At 44.8% G+C, this 22052-nt stretch overlaps 1 protein-coding gene across 1 annotated transcript; it reads left to right on the top strand.

Annotated features, from left to right (window-relative positions):
• The first annotated feature begins 13603 nt into the window (after window positions 1-13603).
• Window positions 13604-14062, top strand: GTSF1L (gametocyte specific factor 1 like). Its single transcript, XM_043884773.1, has 2 exons — window positions 13604-13888; window positions 13964-14062. Exons 1-2 carry the CDS (start codon window positions 13604-13606, stop codon window positions 14060-14062), a joined length of 384 nt encoding a protein of 127 aa, XP_043740708.1.
• Window positions 14063-22052: the final 7990 nt, after the last annotated feature.

Raw genomic sequence — 22052 nt, 5'->3', positions numbered from 1 at the left:
CCAAGGGCAGAACGCTAACCCGTCCATGGGCGGGTCTGCCGCGCTCGCCCCATAAAAGCAAATCCAACATTTAAAAAAAAAAACCACTATTAATTTCCCTATTGCCTCCTATTTAAATTCATTCTAAGCTCCAGTTTCCCCTGAAGGTGGGGAAACAACGTGACAAACATCAAGTAGAACAGCCACTTCACTCAACTTTTCTTTCAGTAAATGCCACGTGTCTTCAGGTTTCACACACGTGCACATACGCCACCCAGAGGCAAGCCAAGCTGGGGTGGGAGGGAGTTACCCACCGCACCAGCATCTGGGAGGGTCGTCCGGCCGCGAGCCGCCCTCAGCCCTCGATTCCGGCTGCAGAAACCACAGTTCGGCCGTGGCTCCCGATAATTCCTGGGACCCTGTAACCCACGGGGCTTCCCTGGTGGCTCACTGGTAGAGAATCTACCTGCAAAGCAGGAGACCCCGGTTCGATCCCTGGGTTGGGAAGACCCCCTGGAGGAGGGCATAGCAACCCACTCCAGTCTCTTGCCTTGAGAAATCCACGGAAAGAGGAGCCTGGAGGGCTACAGTCCATGGGGTCGCACAGAGTCTGACGCAACTGAAGCGACGAAGCAGCGGTAAGCTGTAGCCCACTCGGACAGGGTCCGTCCACTGTCAGCCACATGCACACCCTCTCTGGGGGCTGGGGGACTCCCTCCTGCTCCTCTCCGCTGTGCTGGGGTTGCTGGTCTCACTGACGTTGTCTGTCCTCAGGCCATTCCATTTCTACACTTCCCTTGGCCACTAGGCTCCACTAGCCAGGCGCCATATTGGGCTTCTCTGTGAGGCCTTTTCTGGGATTCCTACAACCTTGACTAAGGTTGCTCTCACCTTGGAGGATGGGATGCCCGGACACTTTCTCGGGGAACCTGGTAGTTCTAAACCCTGACCCAGCCTCCCCATCCGGCTCTTCCACGTTCATGAATTCAACTCATCTCCTCTAGAGCTGGGAAATATTCTTCATCGCCACCCATGCTTCCCCACCCTGTGGTTTATGGTGTGAATGGTAGTGCTATGGGGTCCCTTTGGCCTTGTGTGCGATATGCCAAGCCAAGCTTCCAGAACAACAAAAGAACAAAAACAAGCAAACAGGAACATTTCTGTCTCTCCTGCTTCTGGCTCTTGTAATCAAAAGCCTTAGCTTTCAAGAGCACTCTGGAACTCAAAACACTAACATTTGACTCTCAGTCCCTCAGGTTTCTCAGGCAGCCTCCCTCCCCTGGGGTCTCAGCCACAAGATCCACTGTTAGTACTAGCGGTGACCTTCAGTGTCACTGGTAGCCTTGACCAGCTCCACTTACTCATTCAGTTAACAAATATTTCTTGGGTACCACTAGGCACCAGGTGCTCTGCCGGGCACTGGGGATACAGTAGGGAACTGATACAGACTGATCCGTGCCTCTGGGGGCTTAGAGCCTCCTGGGGGCTCATAAGAAGAGCGGCTCATAAGAGCTCATCAGAAGAGGGACAGTAACGAATCGTAAAGTGACACCGTCGTAAAGTGCTGTGAAGGAAAGGCGCTGGGACTACGAGGGTAAAGAACAGAGGAATTTAACCTTGCAGGGAGTTCAGGGGAGGCTGAGTTCTGAAGGGCTAGTAGGAGCGTAATCACACACAAAGAGAAAAATCAGATGTTCAAAGCAGGAGATGCCAAGGGCCCGTGGTGGCAGAGAGCAGAGCCCATGCCAGGCTGAGAGGAGAAGAGAAGCAGAAACATGCTCCAGGCCCTGCCGGGTGTGGAGGGTCTCATGGGCACCTTAGGAATCCTGACTGTATCAGGATTCTTTTTATTATTATTATTATTAAAGTACAGTTGATCTGCAATATTTTATTTGTTTCAAGTGTGTAATATGGCTAGGCAAAATTTTTATAGACTATAGTCCATTTAAAGTTAGTATAAACTATTGGTTGTATTCCTTGTGCTGTTCAAGATGTCCTTGCAGATTATTTACTTTATACATAGCAGCTTAATCCTCGACCCCGCTCTTGCCCCTCCCCAATATCTTAATAGCAGTGGGAAGCAGAAAGGGGGCAGTGTATCTGGATTTCTGGATGTTCCCTCTGGGTCTGGTCCAGAGAGAGGCCAGAGAGAAAGTGGGGAGGCCAGTTAGGAGACCTTAGACAAGACCAGAGACAGTCGTCCCTAGAATTAGAGCACTGGAGATGGGGTGAGGAAAACTGGAGAGATTCAAAAGTTGCCCCAAAGTTAAGAGTGGCAGGAGATGGTGGTAGATTCGACACTGGGGCGGAAGTGAGGGAAAGGAAGGATCAGAGCCTCTGTTCTGCTGAGTGGATGGAAGTGGACAGGCGGCGGCATGGTCAGTTGAGACAGAAACTTCCGCCTGGTAGGGCGGAAGGTTGTTTTCAGACAGTTTGGGCAGGCTAGGTGTGAGGTCCCATGAGATGTCCAAGGGGAGGCATCAGTTGGCAAAGTGGCTTCGTGGGTTTGCACTCAGCGGTGGTTTGGATCTTGAGCTGCTTATGGTGAGTTGTCTACAATACAGACAGGAAGAGGGAAAAGAGAAAACAGCCCAGAGGACTCTTGAGTTCAGTGGCCTGGTGGCAGAGAGTAAGACTGAAGAATCCAGGGCTTCCCTGGTGGTGCAGTGGATAGGAATCCACCAACCAATGCAGGGGACACAGGTTCGAGCCCTGGTCTGGGAAGATCCCACATGCCTTGGCGCAACTCAGCCCATGCACCCCAAGTACTGCACTTGTACCCTAGCACCCATGCTCTGCAACATGAGAAGCCACAACAGTGAGAAGTGCACACACCACAACGAACAGTAGCCCCTGCTCTCCACAACTAGAGAAAGCCTGTGTGCAGCAACAAGGCCTCAGTGCAAGCAAAAACATCTAAGTGATTAAAAAAAAAAAAAAGATTGAAGAATCCAAACAGCAAATTCAAGGGTAGGGTAAAAACACTACAAAGAAAACAGAAACTAACAACTACAATGCAAATATGACTTTAAATATTGCTATATTTATAACATACTATAAATATGCTGACTATAAATATTGAGGCATGCGACTTATTCCCAATTATCAGAAATAAGTATTAAAGCTGATAAGCATTAAATACTTATCAGAAATAACTATTAAAGCTGAAGATATACAATATGTTAAAATAATTTATTTTGAATAACCATGATCATAATCATCTGCCTGTAAAAATCCCAAATTATTTCCCCAAAAAGTATGATACATGAGAGGAAGAAAAAGCATATGATGGGAAATCTAGATTTTTGTATTTAAAATAATGTCTTGTATTATAAAAATAAGAGGTATGACTTCTAAACCACCAAAGAAAACTAACTAGAGAAAACATGGCTCATTAGAAACAAAATGACAGAACTAAGCCAAACAAAATAGGTGAGACAATAAATGTGCACAGGTTATATTCATCAGAGACTTAAACTGAATCCCAAATCCAAATCCAAATTATTAGACTTCAAAGTAAGATTTTCCTGATGTTTGATGGTGGTTTGCTGGAGCACCCAGGAATACCAATTCTTGTTCTGCCAACCAGCCCTCCTCATGCAGTTTCCAAGGGGCAGATTCTCCAAAAAAAAAAAAAAGAAAATACAAACCAAAAGTTTCCACACTATTATGATTAGGCCTGAACCAGAACAGGGACAAGGTCACCAGCTCACAGGTTGCCAGATAGAGCAAGTAAAAATGCAGGTTGCCCCTTTACATTTGAATTTCAGATAAACACCAAAGAATTTTTTGTTTCTTAACTTTTTAATAAAAATATTTACTTAGTTTTGGAGAAATATGTCATGCAATAAATGATCAAAAAAATAAAAAAATAAACCTCCCCAAATTGACATGTATATGATAGATCATCTCTAGGCACAACAGCATTTATTAATGAATATAAAAAAATCAATTTTATTATTTTTATCTGCTCTTGCATCAGCTTTAACTACTAGTTTTTGGAAGCTTGAGTGTCTAAGCTTCCAAAATTCCACAGTTATCTCAGCCCCTGTAGTGTGACTGAGGCTAACATCCCATTCCCATCATGGAGAAATAAATTTCTGTCCTTGGGGATTCTGAGCTAGACCTCTAAGAACTTAAAAAAAAAAAAAAAAGATCCTCTCACCAGGATCCTTGTAACTTGGGGAAAATGCAGCCACCGTGCATTGAAACATGATCCAATTTGGACACATAAGTATATATTTTCAGCATAAGTATGTCCCATGCAATATTTGGGACATGAAGTGAAAGTGTTAGTCATTCAGTCATGTCCAACCCTTCATGACCCCATGGATTGTAGCCTGCCAGGCTTCTCTGTCTGTGGAATTCTCCAGCCAAGAATACTGGAGTGTATTGCCATTTCCTTCTCTGGGGGATCGTCCCGACCCAGGGATCGAACCCAAGTCTCCTGTATTACAGGCAGATTCTTTACTGTCTGAGCTACCAGGGGAGCCCAACTTGAGCTTAAAAAGTATCATTGTTTAACTGAAATTCAAGTTTAACTGGGTGTTCTGTATTTTACATGGCAACCCAGCACACCAGAGAAGGTGTATTAGAAAATGAGAGCCAGGGACTTCCCTGGGGATTCAGTGGTTAAGAATCCACACTTCCATTGCAGGGGGCACAGGTTCCATCCCTGGTCAGGGGACTAAGACCCTGCATGCCTCCCAACAAGGCCAAAAAATAAATTCAGTTCAGTTCAGTTCAGTCACTCAGTCGTGTCCGACTCTTTGCGACCCCATGAATCGCAGCACGCCAGGCCTCCCTGTCCATCACAAACTCCCAGAGTTTACTCAGACTCATCCAAAAATAAAAAGAAAATGAGGTCCAGGGAAAAGGGAGTTGGCGCTCACCCAGCCACGTGAGGCGGCACGTGGAAGAGTAGGTGACCTTCCCACTAGTAGAAGTGGACTCACCAATCTGCAGTCTGGCCAATGAAGTTGGCATTTCCTTCTGAAAAGAAGTCAGAGAGGGCCTTGGGCAGCAGCAACTTTTCCTCCCTGTCCTCAAATCAATGCAGTTTATGAAAAGTCCACATCCACGAAATGCCACCTAAAGGTTGAAAGTGAAGAGACTTCCAGATGACTGACGGTGGTATTCAGATGCTCACTGAAGTGATCAAAGAGAAAACCCAGGAAAAATCTGTATGAGCACGTAAACCAGGACGGAACCCAAACCACCACTCACAATCTTGCGGTGAAATATAATACGGGAGGGAAGGACTGACAGTTGGTGAGCTGGGTGGTGCTCACAAGAGCTGAAATTTGGGAGCTGGTTATTAAACCATTGGTAGCTTGAAACTGGCCTTAGCAGCAGTGTTTACACCATGGAAATTGGCAGCTGCTACAAATCAGAAAACAAAACAAAACTGAGTTTGGTGTTTAAACATTTAGCCTACCAGCTTACCAAGTAAGAAATAAGTCACCAAATAAGAAGAAATAAACTCCTGTGTAAGAAGTGGCCGGTGCCTCACGTATATCCATGAGACTTTTCAGTGTTTTGGCCGGCTTCCACCTCCAGTCTCTGCATTTACAGAGGGGAGTGGGGGAGCTGGGTGTCTCTTGCTCCCAGAATTGACCACACTTGGCAGATCGGAAGTGTCAAAGAACTTACATTCCCTCAACAAATGAGACTTTTGGAAGTTGGTATACACAGGTTCCAGCCCCCTTACCCCTTGGCTGGGGTAATTCTGAGTTCTGTGTTTTATACCTTTTCCCATAGTTTCCCCAAAGGCCTTCAGAGGGAGGGAGATGCCTTGATTACCCATACTGTTACTGAATGCAAGTCCATGTGCCTGCCACACAGTGAGGCCAAGCAACAAACCAAAACCTCAGAGTTTGGAGCACAAAAAGGTGTACTGCTTCTGAGTAGCAGAACCAGGCAAGGAGATTAGGGTGGCTCGAGCCTTAAAAACCCCAAATCCCTGAAAACTTTCAGTAAAGCCCTTTTATAGGAAAGGTGATGGAGGGGTGTGGTTAGTTGTTGCAAACTTCTTGGTGTCAGATTCTTTGTTCCTGGAGGTCAGATCAGGATGTTCCTGGAAACCTCCACCAAACGTTATTCTCTGATCTGACAAGAAAGGGCAGGGCCCCAAAGATCAACTCTCATCCTTCAAGGTCCAGGCCTGGGCTAAAAAGATGGGGTTCCTGCGAGGGTCAATCATCCTGCCCGGGAGGCTTCGTCCAGCATCCTGTCTGCATCCTCCCGTTAGTGCTCAGACATTAAGAGAGGTGACCCATCTCAGCTGGCGGCGCCCTTAGGATCCGGTTCTCCAGACCCCACCCAGCCGTCATCACCAACGAAGCCAGACGCCCAGCACCCCACCTGCCCTCGCGCTTGCCATTTAACCTGGAAGGAATCATTTGTACCGGACCCAGAGAAATACATGTAGCAGATACCAAGCAGGTTCATTCCCCACTCAGCTCATCACAATTGTCCTCCTTTGAGAACAGCCCCGACCACAGAGGTGGACGTTAGGTAATGCTGTGCAGTGTCCTTGCAACTTAACCATGACCTCTGGCCACCTCCTAGGATAGGCGACTGATCTATGCTGGGCCAAGTTTGGAAACTTGACTGAAGAGACAAGCTGGTTGAAGCTGGTACCTTAATGGCAGTGTCCATATACTCCAACCCATGAGGCCTCTATGGACCGTGACCCACGGATACAGCCACCGCCATGAGGTCACAGAGGTGGGGATGTAGGAGGGGTTCCCTCCTGCTTCAGGGCCCAGGGGCCTGGCTGGTGGGCAGCCGTGGTGAGGCGAGGATGCAGGAGATCTGGGGGACACAGCCCTCAGCGTGGCCCTGAGCCCCCAGCTCACCTGCTGCCCTGAGGTTGAAGGACCTGGAGGGACCTGGGAGAAGGCGCCGATCCATCCCTCACACACTCTGCCTCGAGGACCCCTGCGAGCTGACCATTGGCAGAGTGGGACCTCGAAACTTGCACTCAGGGTCTGACACTAAAGGTCTCGCCATAACTCTCACTCGCAAACAGGCGCGCTGATGAGCATGTGCTAACGATCTCACGCTAACAGCTGTGCGCCTGCCCCAACCCTATTACAATACTTGTTAAAGTATTTGTAAATCTCCAGTCATTTCCATAAATGTTTTTCTAAATATGATTTTTCCTTGGTTTCTTTTTGTTATGGAAAAATATGCTCAACGGAAGTTTTTTTAACAGTATAGGGAATATACTGCTGCCGTTTTTGTCTCCTTCTTTTATATATATATTAATTTACTTGTTTGGCTGCACTGGGTCTTAGCTGTGGCACGCAGGACCTTCAATATTTCCTTGCAGCATGCAGGATCTGTAGTCGTGGCTTGGAGGATCTGGGCTTCCCAGGTGGCGTGAGTGGTAAAGAACCTGCCTGCCAATGCAGGAGACATAAGAGAGGAGGGTTCAATCCCTGGGTGAGGAAGATCCCCTGGAGGAAGGGCATGGCAACCCACTCCAATATTCTTTCCTGGAGAATCCCACAGACAAAAGAGACTGGTGGGCTACAGTCCATGGGGTTGCAAAGAGTTGGACACGACTGAAGCAACTTAGAACACATGGGGGATCTAGTTCCCTGAGTGGGGATCAAACCCCTGCATTAGGCCCCCTGCATTAGGAGTGCAGAGTCTTAACCACTGGACTGCCAAGAAGTTCCCGTCTCATTCTGTTTTACTATCTGTATGTGAGCATACATATAAAGGTGTCTGACTTCCCCAACCTTACCTGCACTTCACTTGAATCCTTGTTTCAGGCTATGCTTCTGGGAGAAGCCAGATAAAGACAGAGTCACATCCCTGGGAGGCAACCATAAAACTGGGGAGCTCCAAGCAGCAGGGAGCAGAGAAGCAAATCCACAGGGCCATCGACGTGACCCGTGGGGAGCGTCGGGAGGTCTGGCTCCTAGCACCTCGGGCCCCAGCCCCATGTCACACCCTGCCACTGATGTTGGAATGAGGTCTAAGTTGTTCCTGTGTCCGGGTGTGGGAAGGGGGTCTGGCTGACTTCAGGCTGCTTGAGCAAACAGAGACCTCCTTAGGCAGAGAGCTTGGAGGTCTAGGCTCCAGAAATATGAGAAAATGAACTTGGGTTTTTTCAGCCACCCAGTTTGTGGTATGTTATTATGGCAGCCTGAGTTGACATGCATTCTCCACTGAACGTTCCAAATGAACTAGTATGCCATGTGTATTTAGTATTCTCTTCTGATGTGAGAGCTCTTCTCTGCATTTTTGGCTAACTTTCCTTTAACTTGCTTTTTTCCCTTCTTCCTGTCTTTCCTCCCTTTCTTTCTTTCTTTCTTTCCTTCCTTCTTCTCTCTCTCTCCTTTCTTTCTTAATTTCCTCCCTCCCTCTCCGCCTTCTTTCTTTCTTTCTTTTTCTTTCTCTTTTCATGTCCTCTCTCTCATCTGCTTCCTACCCCCTCCCTTTAGGGAATTCTTATAAGTCTAGGTGTCTTATAGCAGTTTGCAAGTAGCTGAGTCTTAGGTTTACCAGTTTTACCAATTTTATGTTTCCTGTCTCATTAATTTTTACCCTAACTTTTAATTCTCTCCCTAGGTTTATCTTGTGGCATATTTTCTAGCTTCTTGAGTTGGACGCTTCATTAACTTTCAGTCTTCCCCATTTAATCACACAAACATTTGAGCCATGGGAGTCTTTTGTTACATTTTATGAGTTTTGCTATGTGGCGTTCCAATTGTTGTGTTCTGAATGGCCTATAATTGCAGTTTTGTTCCATTCTTTATTCAGGAATCAATTTCCAAGTGGTTTAATTTTTTTCTGTTTATCCCTTTGTTTTTAACTTCTGTTTTGTGGTCAGATAATGCGGCCAGAAAAGGGCAGCTTGTCAGCACCTCAGAGGTTGTCTCTGTGGCCTCGAATGGCATGTTTCTTTCAGTTCCTCACAGATGCTTGAATGAAATGTCTTTTCCGTTCGTATTAATTTATGACACAGAGCTTGTTTCTTCCAAGCTGACTTTCCTTGAAGCACGGATCCTATGAGTAGCTTTGGGATTCCGGTGCCCCCAGCGCAGACCCAGGAAGCCCGCAGTCAGAGTCACTGTGGACCTTATTGCTCCCAACTCCTCACACTGCCTCGAGTAGCTAGTTTTCCACGGAACATATTTCAGGAAATTCCATGTTAATGTTTTCTCTTATTTCTTGAGGGTCAACTATGTATGAAGCGTCCTGGCACAGGCATACTTCATTGTTATGGCACTTTGCTTTATTGTGTTGTTTTGTTTGGTGTTTGGCTGCGATGGGTCTCCCGGGTGTGCCAGGGCTTTCTCTAGTTACAGCGTGTGGACTTCTCATTGTGGTGGCTTCTCTGTTGCAGGCTCAGAAGTCGTGGCACACGGCCTTAGTTGCCCCAAGGCATGTGGGATCTTCCTAGACAGGATCAAACTCGTGTGCCCTAGGTTGGCAGGCTTAACCACTGGGATTCCTAACCACTGGACCACCAGGGAAGCCCTTATTGTGTTTTTCATCAACTGAAAGCTTGTGGCAATCCTGCATCAAGCAAGTCTATTGGAGTCATTTTTCCAACAGCATTTGCTCACTTCATGTCCCTACGTCACATTTTGGCAATTCTTGCAGTATTTTGAATTTTTAAGATATTATTAAATGTCCTTTGGTGATCTGTGTAATCAGTGATCTTTGATGTTACTGTTGTAAAGAGATTACAGTTTGCTGAAGGCTGAGATAATGGTTAGAAATGTTTTAGCCATAAAGTAATTTTCAAGTGTGTAGACTGTTGCTTTAGACATAATTGTGTGACTATTGCACATTTAGTACACTACTGTCTGTATGTGTACTCAGTCGTGTCCAACTCTTTGCAACCCCATGGACTGTATGAAGCCCACCAGGCTCCTCTTCTGTCCTTGGAATTCTCCAGGCAAGAATACTGGAGCGGGTTGCCATTTCCTTCTCCAGGGGATCTTCCCGACCCAGGGATCAAACCCATGTCTCCTTGTCTCCTGCATTGCCACTGAATTCCTAAGAATGGACAGAGAGGGAAAAGAGTAATTAAAAAAAAGAGAGAGAGAGAATGGACAGAGGAGCCTGGTAGGCTACAGTGCATAGGGTTGCAAAGAGTCAGAAACGACTGAGTGAGTGAGCAGGATAAAGCTAACTAGGGAATGTTTGGGCGGGGCAGCTCACAGGGAGCTCCCTGCCACTACGAGATCATCCTTCAGGGATGCCTGGGAGGGGATGTTGGCCCTGAGAGAGAAGCTGACCTGAAGTCTCTCCCAGGCTGAAGGATTTGGATTCATGGTGACTCTGATCCTCCATCCCACCTCATGATGATGATTGCTGACTTGGCTGCCCAGGACACATAGTTTTCCTTTTTCAGGAAAGAGTTTCTGCACATTCTGTGACCCCTTCTCCACGCCTGCATCTCCAGCTGTCGGCAGCATCTCTCAAGATGATCAGAGTGGGGAGGGAGCGAGCAGAAGGCAGATCTGACCTTGCTTTCATTATTGGTCTCTGACATGTACAGGCCTGATAAGTGCAGCCCAGACAGGTGTATCTGCATCCTTCTCTCCCATCTGGTTGCTATGGTGAGTGACCTGTCGGATCCCAGAGATGAAGTAGATGCTGGGAGAAGGCTGAAAGCTGGAGGACCATTCAAGAGGTCCATTAGAAGCATTAATGAGCTTAGTCTTCCCTCTCTCCATAATGGACTAAACATTAGCCCGCCCCACTAATGCGTTCTTGGCCACAAAGAAACCTACAACAGCTAATGCCCTGTTCCCTATTATGTGAATTTCAGTGACAGGAGAAATGCTTTCATTATCAATTTCATTCACAGACTTATAGATGCTTAAATCACTCAAGTCTCCGCTACCTCTGGTTTGGGCATGAAAGGGGCTATGGGAATGGGAACAAAAAAAAAAAAAAACACATTGTCAGCATCATCAGTACACACCATGCTGGGCTCTGGGGACACATCAGAGTATGTGCTGAGCCATCTGTTAACTCCCCGTGGGCCCTTCAACACTGGGTTTCAGGCTTAGAGAAAACGGACTCTCTGTTGCATATGGTATGGAAGTTACAGTTTTCCAAGGACCCTTTCTCAGCAAAATATACCAGGAGCTGTCCTTGTGTAGAGGATGGTCCAGTGGGTGGCGGGGGTACCGTGAGCATAACTCTGCAAGCCTCTCATAGGGGATAGCTTAGCTGGAGGCGCTAGAATTCCCACCCATGCAGAGTAAGGTCCTGCGTGGAACCTGGGAAGGTCCCAGTGGGCCCTGACTGAGCATCTTCTCCCAGTCTGGGGAGTTTTCTCCCTTGGGGAGGAGGCAGCATACTCTGCATGTGTAGAGAAAAGGGGGAAAAATTACTGGTGACAAAAAAGACAGAATGGGGACATTGTCAGGACTCTTGTCAAAGTTTCTATTCTCCCCCTTCTATGCATGTGACAAGCCTGGACTTCCTTGATCCCTGTAGTTAGGTTTGAACATGAAACTCACGTTAGACATGAAATGTCAGTAGAATGAAAATGTTGTCATTTCAGTGGAAGTAAAAGCATAAAGTAGAAGAGATATTTGAAGAGACAATGACTGAGCATTTTCCAAACTGAATGAAAGACACTAACCCAGAAGTGCAGCCAATAAACATAAGGAGAGACTGAGTATAACAAAATCCACAGGTCGACAACCTAGTGAAATTGTAGGAAAATCAAAGATAAAAGTTCTTTGAAACAGACCTATGAAAAGACACAGATGGGCTTCAAAACAAGTGAGGTAACTGAGATTCTGAATTCTCAAACACAGAAGTTAGAAGAAATTGGGCTCTGATTCAATATGAAGAAAGAAAATAGCATGACTACTGTCAACAAAAACACCTTCCAAGGATGAGGGTGAGAGCTTCCATGATAGCTCAGTGGTCAAGAATCTGCCTGCCAATGCAGGAGACACAGGCTCAATCCCTGGTCCGGGAAGATCCCACTTGCTGGGGAGCAACTAAGCCCATGCACCACAGCTACTGGGCCTGTGCTCCAGAGCCCGGGAACTGCAACTGCTGAAGCCTGAGCACCCTAGAGCCTGTGCACCCCAACAAGAGAAGCCACTGCAGAGAGATGCCCACATGTTGCAACTAGAGAGCAGTCCCGGCTCTCGGCAGCTAGAGAAAAGCCCGTGCAGCAATGAAGACCCAGTGGAGTCAAAATAAATAAATAAAATTTAAAAATAAATAAAAAAGAATGAGGGTGAAATAAAGATGGTTTCAGACAAATGAAATCAGAAGTATGTGTCAAGAGGAAATTCTAAAAATTGAAAACTTTCAGCAGAAACAAAGTGATCCCACATAGTGAGTTGAAGTGCAAAAGGAGAGAGAAATAAATGTGAACATAAGTGTAATTGAACTTTGATAATAGCAATGCTGTCTTGCAAAGCTTTTTTTAAAATTAGGCTTAAAATACAAGGAACAGGGACTTCTCTGGTGGTTCAGAGGTTAAAGACTCTGTGCTTCCACTGCAGGGGGCACAGGTTTGGTCCCTGGTCAGGGAAGGAAGATTCCACATGCCATGTGGTATGGCTAAAAAAAAAAAAAAAATACAGGGAATAATAACATAATAAATCATGAGGAAAGTAAATGAAGAAAAAGCTCTGTATTATCCAGAAAGAAGCTAATACTTATTAACTTTAAGCCTTGATAAATTATCTTTGTTTTCACTTGTAGAGTAACCACGAAATGATTAGTTCTACAGTGTATAACTTACAAACTAGTGAAAGAAATGGAGCTTTTAAAAGTCTATTTAAAGGAAGATAGAAGAAAATGAACCAAGCACAAAAGAAGATCGTAGATTTAAACCCAAATGTATCACAAATGATATTAAACATGTAGGTTTAAAGATAGGTAAATGATCAATTAGGTGTTTGGGATTAGCAGATACAAACTATTATATGTAAAATAGATAAACAACAAGGTTCTGCTTTACAGCACGGGAAACTATATTCATCACCTTGTAATAAACCATAATGGAAAAGAATTTGAAAAAGAATATATGTGTGTGTATAGCTGAATCACTTGGCTGTATGCCAGAAACTAACATAGACTTCAACTGGAACAAAAAAACAAACTAGAAAGACAGCTAAATGATGACATGTCACCAATAGTTGTAAATGGCAGCTTTCCCCAAGCCCACCTCATGCCTTGAAATTTGTAAAGGACAACAAGAATTCGGCTGGTGACTCACAATGCCCATTGTGACTGTCCATGACTGCCCGGCAGCAGCACGTAAGTGAGAGTTAAAGGCAGAGGCCGGCTGGCACGTTTGTTCTTCAGCTCCGAGGGGCCACTGCGGTTTGGGCTCTGGCCTCTGCTTTGAGTGGTCCTTCCGTCACACATGCCACTTGATGACCGCCTGTTGTCTGTGCAGCGGCTCCTCTCAGCCCCTTGTCCCTCATCCGACCCACCGCTCGTGGTCCCGAGAATAGGCAGCCCGAGTTGTTCAGACCTGAGGCTCCAGAGTTCCAAGGGGCAGCGCTGGCACAGAGGACCGCTCCATCCTTCTTACCAAAGGGCTTTCCCAAGAAGGGCATTTCATCGTGACTCCAGGCAGTGGGCGACCCTATTTCAAGAACTAGTTCCCATGGAGCCAGAAGTCTTAGAAATTTGCCCTTACAACCCTCACCACCGAATCCCACTCAGCAGATTTCAGTACCACCTGGCATCATGCCGGAGAAAGAACCCCAAGAAAGCCAAAAAGATGGCCAGCTGCAAATACAACGCCTGCCACGTGGTCCCCATCAAGAAGCTGGAGGAGCACGAGGCTGCCTGTGTCAACAGAAGCACAGTGGAGGAAGAGGACAGCCTGAGTCCCCTGAAGGTCAACCTTCCAAATGCAGGGCACAAGGGCAACGGAAACGCCTCTCCGGTGTCCCCCCGTCTCCCCAGCCCCGACGTCTGGAATGTTGATAGCACAAATTGCCACCCCATGTTTGTCCTTAAGTCTTTCATTCCCCAGAAGCTTGTTTGCGAAAGCGACACCAGACAGTCAGAGACAGACAACTACACCCCATTCCTGACCGTCCCCCCAGAAGATCATTAGACCGGGAGAGTGAACCGCCAGCAGCAGAAAGAAGATACAAGCCTATTAAATGCATGATGAGAGATGCAGTTCACCAGAATAAAAGGCATACAATGCAAACTACACTGGGGTGCCTTTTTTTTTTTTAACCTACCTAACAGATTCATTTTATTTGTTTTTGGCTGCGCGGGTTTTCCTTGTTGCACACGGGCTTTTTCCAGTTGCGGCGAGCTGGGGCTGCTTTTCATTGCTGTGCTCAGCCTTCTCATTGCAGTGGCTTTTCTTGTTGTGGAGCATAGGCTCTAGGCACAGGGGCTTCAGCGGTTGTGGTGCACAGGCTTATTTGCTCTGCGGCATGTGGAATCTTCTGGGACCAGGGATCCAAGCTGCATCGCCTGCACTGGCAGGTGGATTCTTAACCACTGGACCACCAGGGACGTACAAGACTTTATATGTGCATAGAAACCATGCAATATTAAAATGGCTTTAAAATATACTATTTAATGGTATCCCCACAAGAATTCAATGAGGTAGATTAAGTATCCACACTTTGTAAATTAGGAGATTTGGGTTTAAACAAAAGAAATGGCATGGCCAGGGGAACATAACCTAAAGCAAAGGACAGAGGTGAGTCAGTCCCCAGGCCACGTGTCCTAACCTTTGGTGCTAAATTGTTTTTGTTTTTTTTTAAGTACTTGTAACTTTGTCACCCCTAGCCTCTTCAACTGTTTCTACAAAGTGGTATGCAAAGACTTCTTGGGGGAAAAAAAGAGAAGTTCCCAGTGTTGGCCCTAGAAACTCTATGGTTAATAAAATACTTGGGCTAGAGAATTGCCACATAGGAAGTAGGTAAAATAAGAAAGTGGTATGTAAGGTATATATATCTATGAAATTCAGGTCAACAAGACAAGGAAAAAAAATGGTTTGGAGTATGAAACAAATTGGTCATGAGTTAGTTATTCTTGAAGCTGAGTAAAGAATAAATTTTAATATTACTTTTATTTAAATGTTTATTTTAGTATTTTATTATTCTCTGCTGCTGCTGCTAAGTCACGTCAGTCATGTCCGACTCTGCGCGACCCCATAGACAGCAGCCCACCAGGCTCCCCCGTCCCTGGGATTCTCCAGGCAAGAACACTGAAGTGGGTTGCCATTTCCTTCTCCAATGTGTGAAAGTGAAAAGTGAAAGTGACGTCACTCAGTTGACTCTTTGCAACCCCATGGACTGTAGCCCATCAGGCTCCTCCGTCCATGGGACTCTCCAGGCAAGAGTACTGGAGTGGGGTGCCATTGCCTTCTCTACTTTTGGATAAATTTGAAATCTTACATAATAAAAAGTTTAAATGTATTTTAATATATTTATAATATATTTTAATATAAATACATTATACAATCTTATATATTTTATATAAATTAGGTGTTATATGTTTTAATAAAAATAGTTTTAAAAATATGTATTATATATAAACTTGAAGTCTTACATAATAAAAATAGCTTTAAATATATTTTATGATATACTTAATATATTATAAATATATATATATATTAGTGGGTGAAGTGAAGGTCGCTCAGTCATGTCTGACTCTTTGTGACCCCATGGACTATACAGTCCATGGAATTCTCCAGGCCAGAATACTGGACTGGGTAGCCTTTCCCTTCTCCAGGGGAATCTTTCCAACTCAGGGATTGAACCCAGGTCTCCTGCATTGCAGGCAGATTCTTTACCAGCTGAGCCACAAAGGAAGCCCAAAGGCAACTGCCCCCTCTGAGGTAGCAGGGATAGAAACTTGGAATTAGCAGATACAAACCACTATATATAAAATAGATAAACAACAAGGTCCTACTGAATAGCGCATATCTTGTAATAATATATATATAAATATATTAGCGATATTCAATATCTTGTAATAATGTATATAATATATACAATAATATAAATATATAATAACATAAGTAATATAACTATATATTATATATATATATAATAATCAATTTGCTGTTACAACAGAAACTAATACAATATTGTAAGTTAACTATACTTCAATTTTTTAATTTAAAAACCATATATTATATATTACATATAAATGTGTATTATATATTACATTTTTAATTAAAAAGTTTAAATATATAAATATATTTATATGCACTATTTTAAGTATTATGTTATGAATATTTCAAGTTTGTATAAAAATAGATAGTAAGATAAAGAGATGTATATACACACACATTAAATGCAATATAGTATTTTGGGTTGGCTTCTGGAACAGAAAAAGATATTAGTGGAAACGTGGTAAAATACAATTAAAGTCTGTAGTTTAGTTAACAGCATTCTGCTGGCGTGAATTTTCATTTTATTGGGTGCACCATGGTCTTTCAAGATGTTAACATTAGGGAAAGCTGATTGGAGGGTATAGGGGAACTCTTTGTACCACCCATGCAAATGTTCTGTAAATCTAAAATGGTTTTAAAATAATAAAATTTAAACACAGAGCAAAGAGCAACACAGTGAGCACAGTTCTGGACTCTCCACAACCCCGTTGACCTTGGGCAGCTGCCTCATGGTTCATTGCTCAGTCATGTCCAACTGTTGCCTACCTCTGTGATTGTTTGCTCATCCGCAGAGCAGAGATGATACACTCACAGGATGTTGTGGAGCACTATCGGACTTAACACATGCAGGATTACTAGGACAGTGTCTGCCACAAAGGAAGCCCTGGATTAATGTTAACTGCTAGTGCTGGTAATGGTGGAGGTATTCAGCAAAAAGAAAATGTCATATGGTAAGGGAAAAAATGATGAGCAAGTCAATTTATAAAATATATAAACAAATTTAATCAACTCAGAAAAACCATCAATGTTGCATTTAACATGATAAAAATAAGCTAGGAAGGGGCATTGTTCAGAGGGAAAGAAACACTGAATAGCAAATGTGTATATTAAAAATGTTTATGTAGCCCCCAAAATAATTTTTTCTATGTTGCAAACCAGCCAAGAGGAGAAAAGAGACCAGGATATTACAGAAACTTCACAAATTCAATGAAGAAAAGGAAAAAAAGTATAGATAGTAAAGAGAAAACACAAATTTGAATGGTAGAAATCAACCCAAATATATCAATATTCATAAAGATGTAAAAGGATTTAGCTTACCTATTTAAAAATCCTATTTATAGTTCTAAATCAAATATATGTCCATTTTTTATCAATACTAACTAACAGAGATTTTAAGAAATACATGCCGCCACCAGCTCCCATCCCCTGGAGAAGGAAATGGCAACCCACTCCAGTATTCTTGCCAGAAGCCCATGGACAGAGGAGCCTGGCGGGCTACAGTCCACGGGCTGGCAAAGAGTCGGACACGCCTTAGTGACTCAGCCACCACCACCTCCACCACGACCTCCCAGACACCTAACAGACATAACCAATCGATCATGGCATTCTTTCCTGAGCCTGGACAATACCTTCGGAATGCTTCTCAACACAAGGCTCCAGGCTGCTATTACACAGACGTCAGCTCTGTCTTCACAGCATCCACCCCTACGCAGGTTCCCCACTTGATGCTCTCTGACGTTCCAACTCGTGTTCCAGAAAGAATAAAGAAATTCAGGGGCCTAAGAAAACATCCTACCTGGAAATCTAGAGGAAAGACCAGGCAAGAGAGGAATATCTGTTCTAAACTCCCGAGTTACATCTCAGCCAGCTCTTCGGTCTCCTCATCCCTTACCTCTGCTGGGCCTATCTCCAGGGGAGACATCCAGGCAAGCCAGCCTCTAGCAGGGACCATCATTAAAACACATGTTAGCAGTGACAGTGACCGCAGCAAGCCAGTGCTGGGCTGGGTGCCAGCAACTGGATCACAGAGGAGAATGGGCTGGGTGTAAAGGCAGCCCCAGGAGCCCTGGGCAGCAGGTGAACTTTCGAAGTTCCGGGTGAGGATTCCTGGCAAAGGCAGAGCCTAGCATGAAAAGCCATGTGCTCAGGCAGAGGGGGCTCTGGCACAGCAGAGGAAGGAAAAAAGAAAGGGGGGCTAGAGATTTCTCTGGTGGTCCAGTGGTTAAGAATCCACCTTGCACTGTAGGGAATGTGGGTTTGATCCCTGGTCAGGGAACTAAGATCTCACATGCAGTGAGGCAGCCAAGTTCACACACCACAGTTAGAGGAGCCTCTGTGAGGCAACAAGGACCCAGCAGGGTTGGGGGAAAAAAATTGGGGGGAGCTACCCTGGGGCCAGTTGCCTTGCCGATATTAAGCCCCAGCCACAATCCTGAGGGGAAAGTATTTTTGTTTCCAATATACAGATATGAAAAGTGAGTCTAAGAGAAGCTAAATAATTTGCCTTGGTTCATAAAGTTAGTAAGTGATGAGTAGCCTAATGAACCCATCCCCAGCAATTCCACTCCTAAATTTGTAGAAACCAGAAATGTGTACATGAGTTTGCCAAAAGATGAGGACAGCTATTCTCAACAGCACTATTTGTAATGTTGTTCAGTCACTAAGTTGTGTCTGACTCTTTGTGATCCCACGGTCTACAGCACGCCAGGCTTCCCTGTCTCCCGGAGTTTGCTCAAGTTCATGTCCATTGAATCAGTGACGCTATCCAACCATCTCATCCTCTGCTTCCCTCTTCTGCTTTTGCCTTCAATCTTTCCCAGCATCAGGATCTTTTCAAGTGAGTCAGCTCTTCTCATCAGGTGGCCAAAGTATTGGAGCTTCAGCTTCAGCATCAGTCCTGCCAACGAATATTCAATGAATGTTACTATTAATAAACCTTATTAATTACTATTAATATTCAATGAATATTAATTTTTGTAATGCCAGTCTTCAAATACTCCACCTGTCCTTCAGGAGAAACGGGTATAGTATGGAAAAGATCCATGACGGACCATGCTACGGTCCTGAGAATGAACTGACTGTAACTACCTGGTCAACAAGGGTAAATCCTACGTAAAGTGAAATTCAGTTTACATAAACTTTTTTTAAAAAAGCAAGATAAATCGATGGTGTGGGAATTCAGGATGGTAGTTACCTTTGGTGAGGTGAAGGAGGGGTTTCCGGGGTGCTGGTCATGGTCTATTTCTTAACTTGGGTTACCCTAGTGTGTCTGATTTGTGAAAATTCATCCAGCCTTTCACTTGGGATCTGTGTATTGTCCTGTAGTTTGAACTTCCATGAAAAGTCCTGAAAAACTGAACTTATACCTAAAGCAGATACTTTCTCTACTGTTTCTCTCTGATTCCCTGGCTACAAAACGGACGGGTTATATGGGGCAGGGCACTGAAGTGCTGGCCTTGACTGGGCTCAAGTCCTGACTTGACCACTTTCTAGTAACTTCCACTCAGAACAGTCAACTGAAAGTTGGACATGAACTTCTCATTTGCAGGGTTCTTGTGCACAAGAAAGAAATGAACAAGCATGTTGTAATAACATCACAAGAGCCTCTGTCTTCTGAGCCCCCAAGGGTGTGCCAGTGTTCTACTCAACTTCTTCAACAACTCTAGAAGGTTAAGGCTTCTCCCATTTTATAGCCAAGGACTTCAAGGCTCAGAGACAAGCTGAGATTCACATCTGGGTCTGTCTGATGCAAAGTCAGAGCTTTATCCATGGCTGCCTGGAGAGCCCTGGAAGGTTTTCCAGATGTCCTGGGTCACAATCAAGACTCAAGCAGCCTCACGGTAGCTCTGGATTCCAGAATCCTTCCTCCCACTCATTTCCACAAAGTTCCGAGTCTTCTAAGTTCCTCTTCCACCTTGTTGAGCCCACCATGAATTTTTCATTTTCCTCAAGGTTCTTCAGCAGACCTTCCTATGAGCTAGTTATTGCCTCATTAATGCTGTTTAACAAAACATCCCAATGTTCAGTGGCTTCAAACAACATTCTTTTTCTAAAAAAGAATTGTTTATTTATTTGGCCGCAGTGGGTTTTAGTTGCGGTACTTGGAATGTATAATTGTGGCATTCAGGCTCTTATTTGCACATGTGGGATCCAGTTCCCTGACCAGGGATTGAACCTGGGCCCCCTGTATTCGGAGCATGGAGTCTTAGCCACTGGACCACCAGGCAAGTCCCAACAACATTCTTATCATGTGTCATTCAGGGGTTGGCTAATCTAGCCCACAAAAAAAAAGAGCAGACAAAAAAAAAAAAAGGAACACTGCTGCCCATGCTAGCAGACCTCACATTTTTTTCCCAACGCATAAGAAATACTGACAGAATCCATCCTATGCTTGACCAAAAAAGTAAATATCAACAAACTTCAAAGATTTAAAGTCACACGGACCATGCTCCCTGACAACAGGAGGATTAAGCTAAGAATTAACACTAAAAACGGTGAAGCCTTCCCTACCCTTCTAGTTCTAGCTGCCCTAGGCTTCTCTCTCTGCCACGTCACATCATGGCAGGATGAGATATTAGTTAGCAACTACTGGGTACCAAGCCTGCTACTCTCAGAAGGACATCCCCCAACCATGCCTTTCTGCAGGGCATTTGAGACTCAGGGTCTGCACCTGTCCTTGTCAGACTGTCCCGTTCATCATGGACTATAACCTAAATACCTATAGGTCAGCCCTAGTTAATAAACACGTAAAACACCCTCATCCTACGCAGCTGAGACCATGGTCTGTATCAGTGAAAAGTTCGATTTTCAGCTCATATTTAAATTCAACTTAATTGCTTTCGAGCATATCCAGCCAAGAGTGGAAACATAAAATCCATCTTACAGGGAGTTAAATCACTGCCATCACCGTTCATCAGAGCTTTGGTGATCTCTGGAAATAGATGGAATATAGAAATGATTCACACTGGGGCCTGCTGAGAAAGTGGCTCATTTAGACAATCTTAGTCCCAAGCTAATATGGACTATCAATTACCTGTTCTGAGAGCCTGATTTCCCCACCAATCACTTTTCTTTCTTTAAAAAAAAAAAAAATTATTTGGCTGCATGTGGGATATTTAGTTATGGCATGCAAGCTCTTAGTTGTGGCCTATGGGATTGTTCTTGACCAAGGATGGAGCCCTGGGCCCCCTGTATTGGGAGCATGGAGTCTTAGCCACTGGACCACCAGGGAAGTTCCCCAATCAGCTTTCCTATTGCTTTGGTATTACAAGGGAGAAATTTTTTTCTCTGGGTAAAGAATCATTTTCTTCACAACTGCTGTCCACCATGGAACTGGCTGTTGAGTAATAGAGTCACCTCTCCTCATCAGTGGAAGTGTTCAAGCAAAGGCCAGACAACTGCTTGATGCAGATATTCAAGAAGGGGTCTGAAAAATCAGAAAAACGCTTCAAAGGATCTACCTAGAAACTCCTATGGGCGCACTTTGCCTGCTGCCGCAAACACATCAATGGCCACCAGGTGGCGATAGATAGAGTTGCATCATCGTTGCAAAAGTGCTCCTAATCCAGAAGTGTTTTTCAAAGTACCAGAAACCTAATTGGAGCAAAACATAATTCAACATAGGAAAAAATAGGAATACCATTCTTCCATTATTCCTGCTTCTGGGTATATAGATTAGCAGCTCGGCCTCTGCGGGCTTGTTCCTTCCTGGCTTGTTACTCTGGCCTGGAAAACACCAGGCTCTGGAGCAGCCGGAATAGTCAAGATCCCCAAAGCCGCAGGCCCCCCTGGAGCTCTGCGGCCCAAATCTCATGGTCAAACTTCAAGCAGGGCCCTCAGCCTCCTTTCAGTGGCACCCAATACCCCCATTCCTGAGTGGGCTCTTTCCTCCCTGTCCACACGGTGAACAAACGTCTCAATCCTCCCCCTACCTCACAGCAGACAGCCCAGCCCCCATGCTATCACTCCCCTGCTATTTTTCTTCTAAGCCCCTATTGCCCCCAGCATGTTATGTATGGATTTGTCTGCCCCTGGTAAGATCTAAGACCCAGGAGAGTGAGGTTGTTTGAGGGTAGCGTGGTAGGGGGAGGGGGTACTTTCTTTTTTTGCTCAGCAGCAGAACCATGCCTCACCAGAGGGTGGTAGGAAGAGTTGAAAAAACCCTGGATGTGTATTTCAAGCA

Source organism: Cervus elaphus, chromosome 23 (genome assembly GCF_910594005.1).
Source record: "Cervus elaphus chromosome 23, mCerEla1.1, whole genome shotgun sequence".
Taxonomy (NCBI): domain Eukaryota; kingdom Metazoa; phylum Chordata; class Mammalia; order Artiodactyla; family Cervidae; genus Cervus; species Cervus elaphus.
This window is presented reverse-complemented; position numbering and strand designations above follow the sequence as displayed.

Coding starts and splice junctions, on each gene's coding strand:
- GTSF1L (XM_043884773.1), top strand. CDS start 13,604: ATGGAGCCAGAAGTCTTAGAAATTTGCCCTTACAACCCTCACCACCGA. Junction 13,889..13,963: donor GCAACGGAAACGCCTCTCCG/GTGTCCCCCCGT, acceptor TTTGTCCTTAAG/TCTTTCATTCCCCAGAAGCT.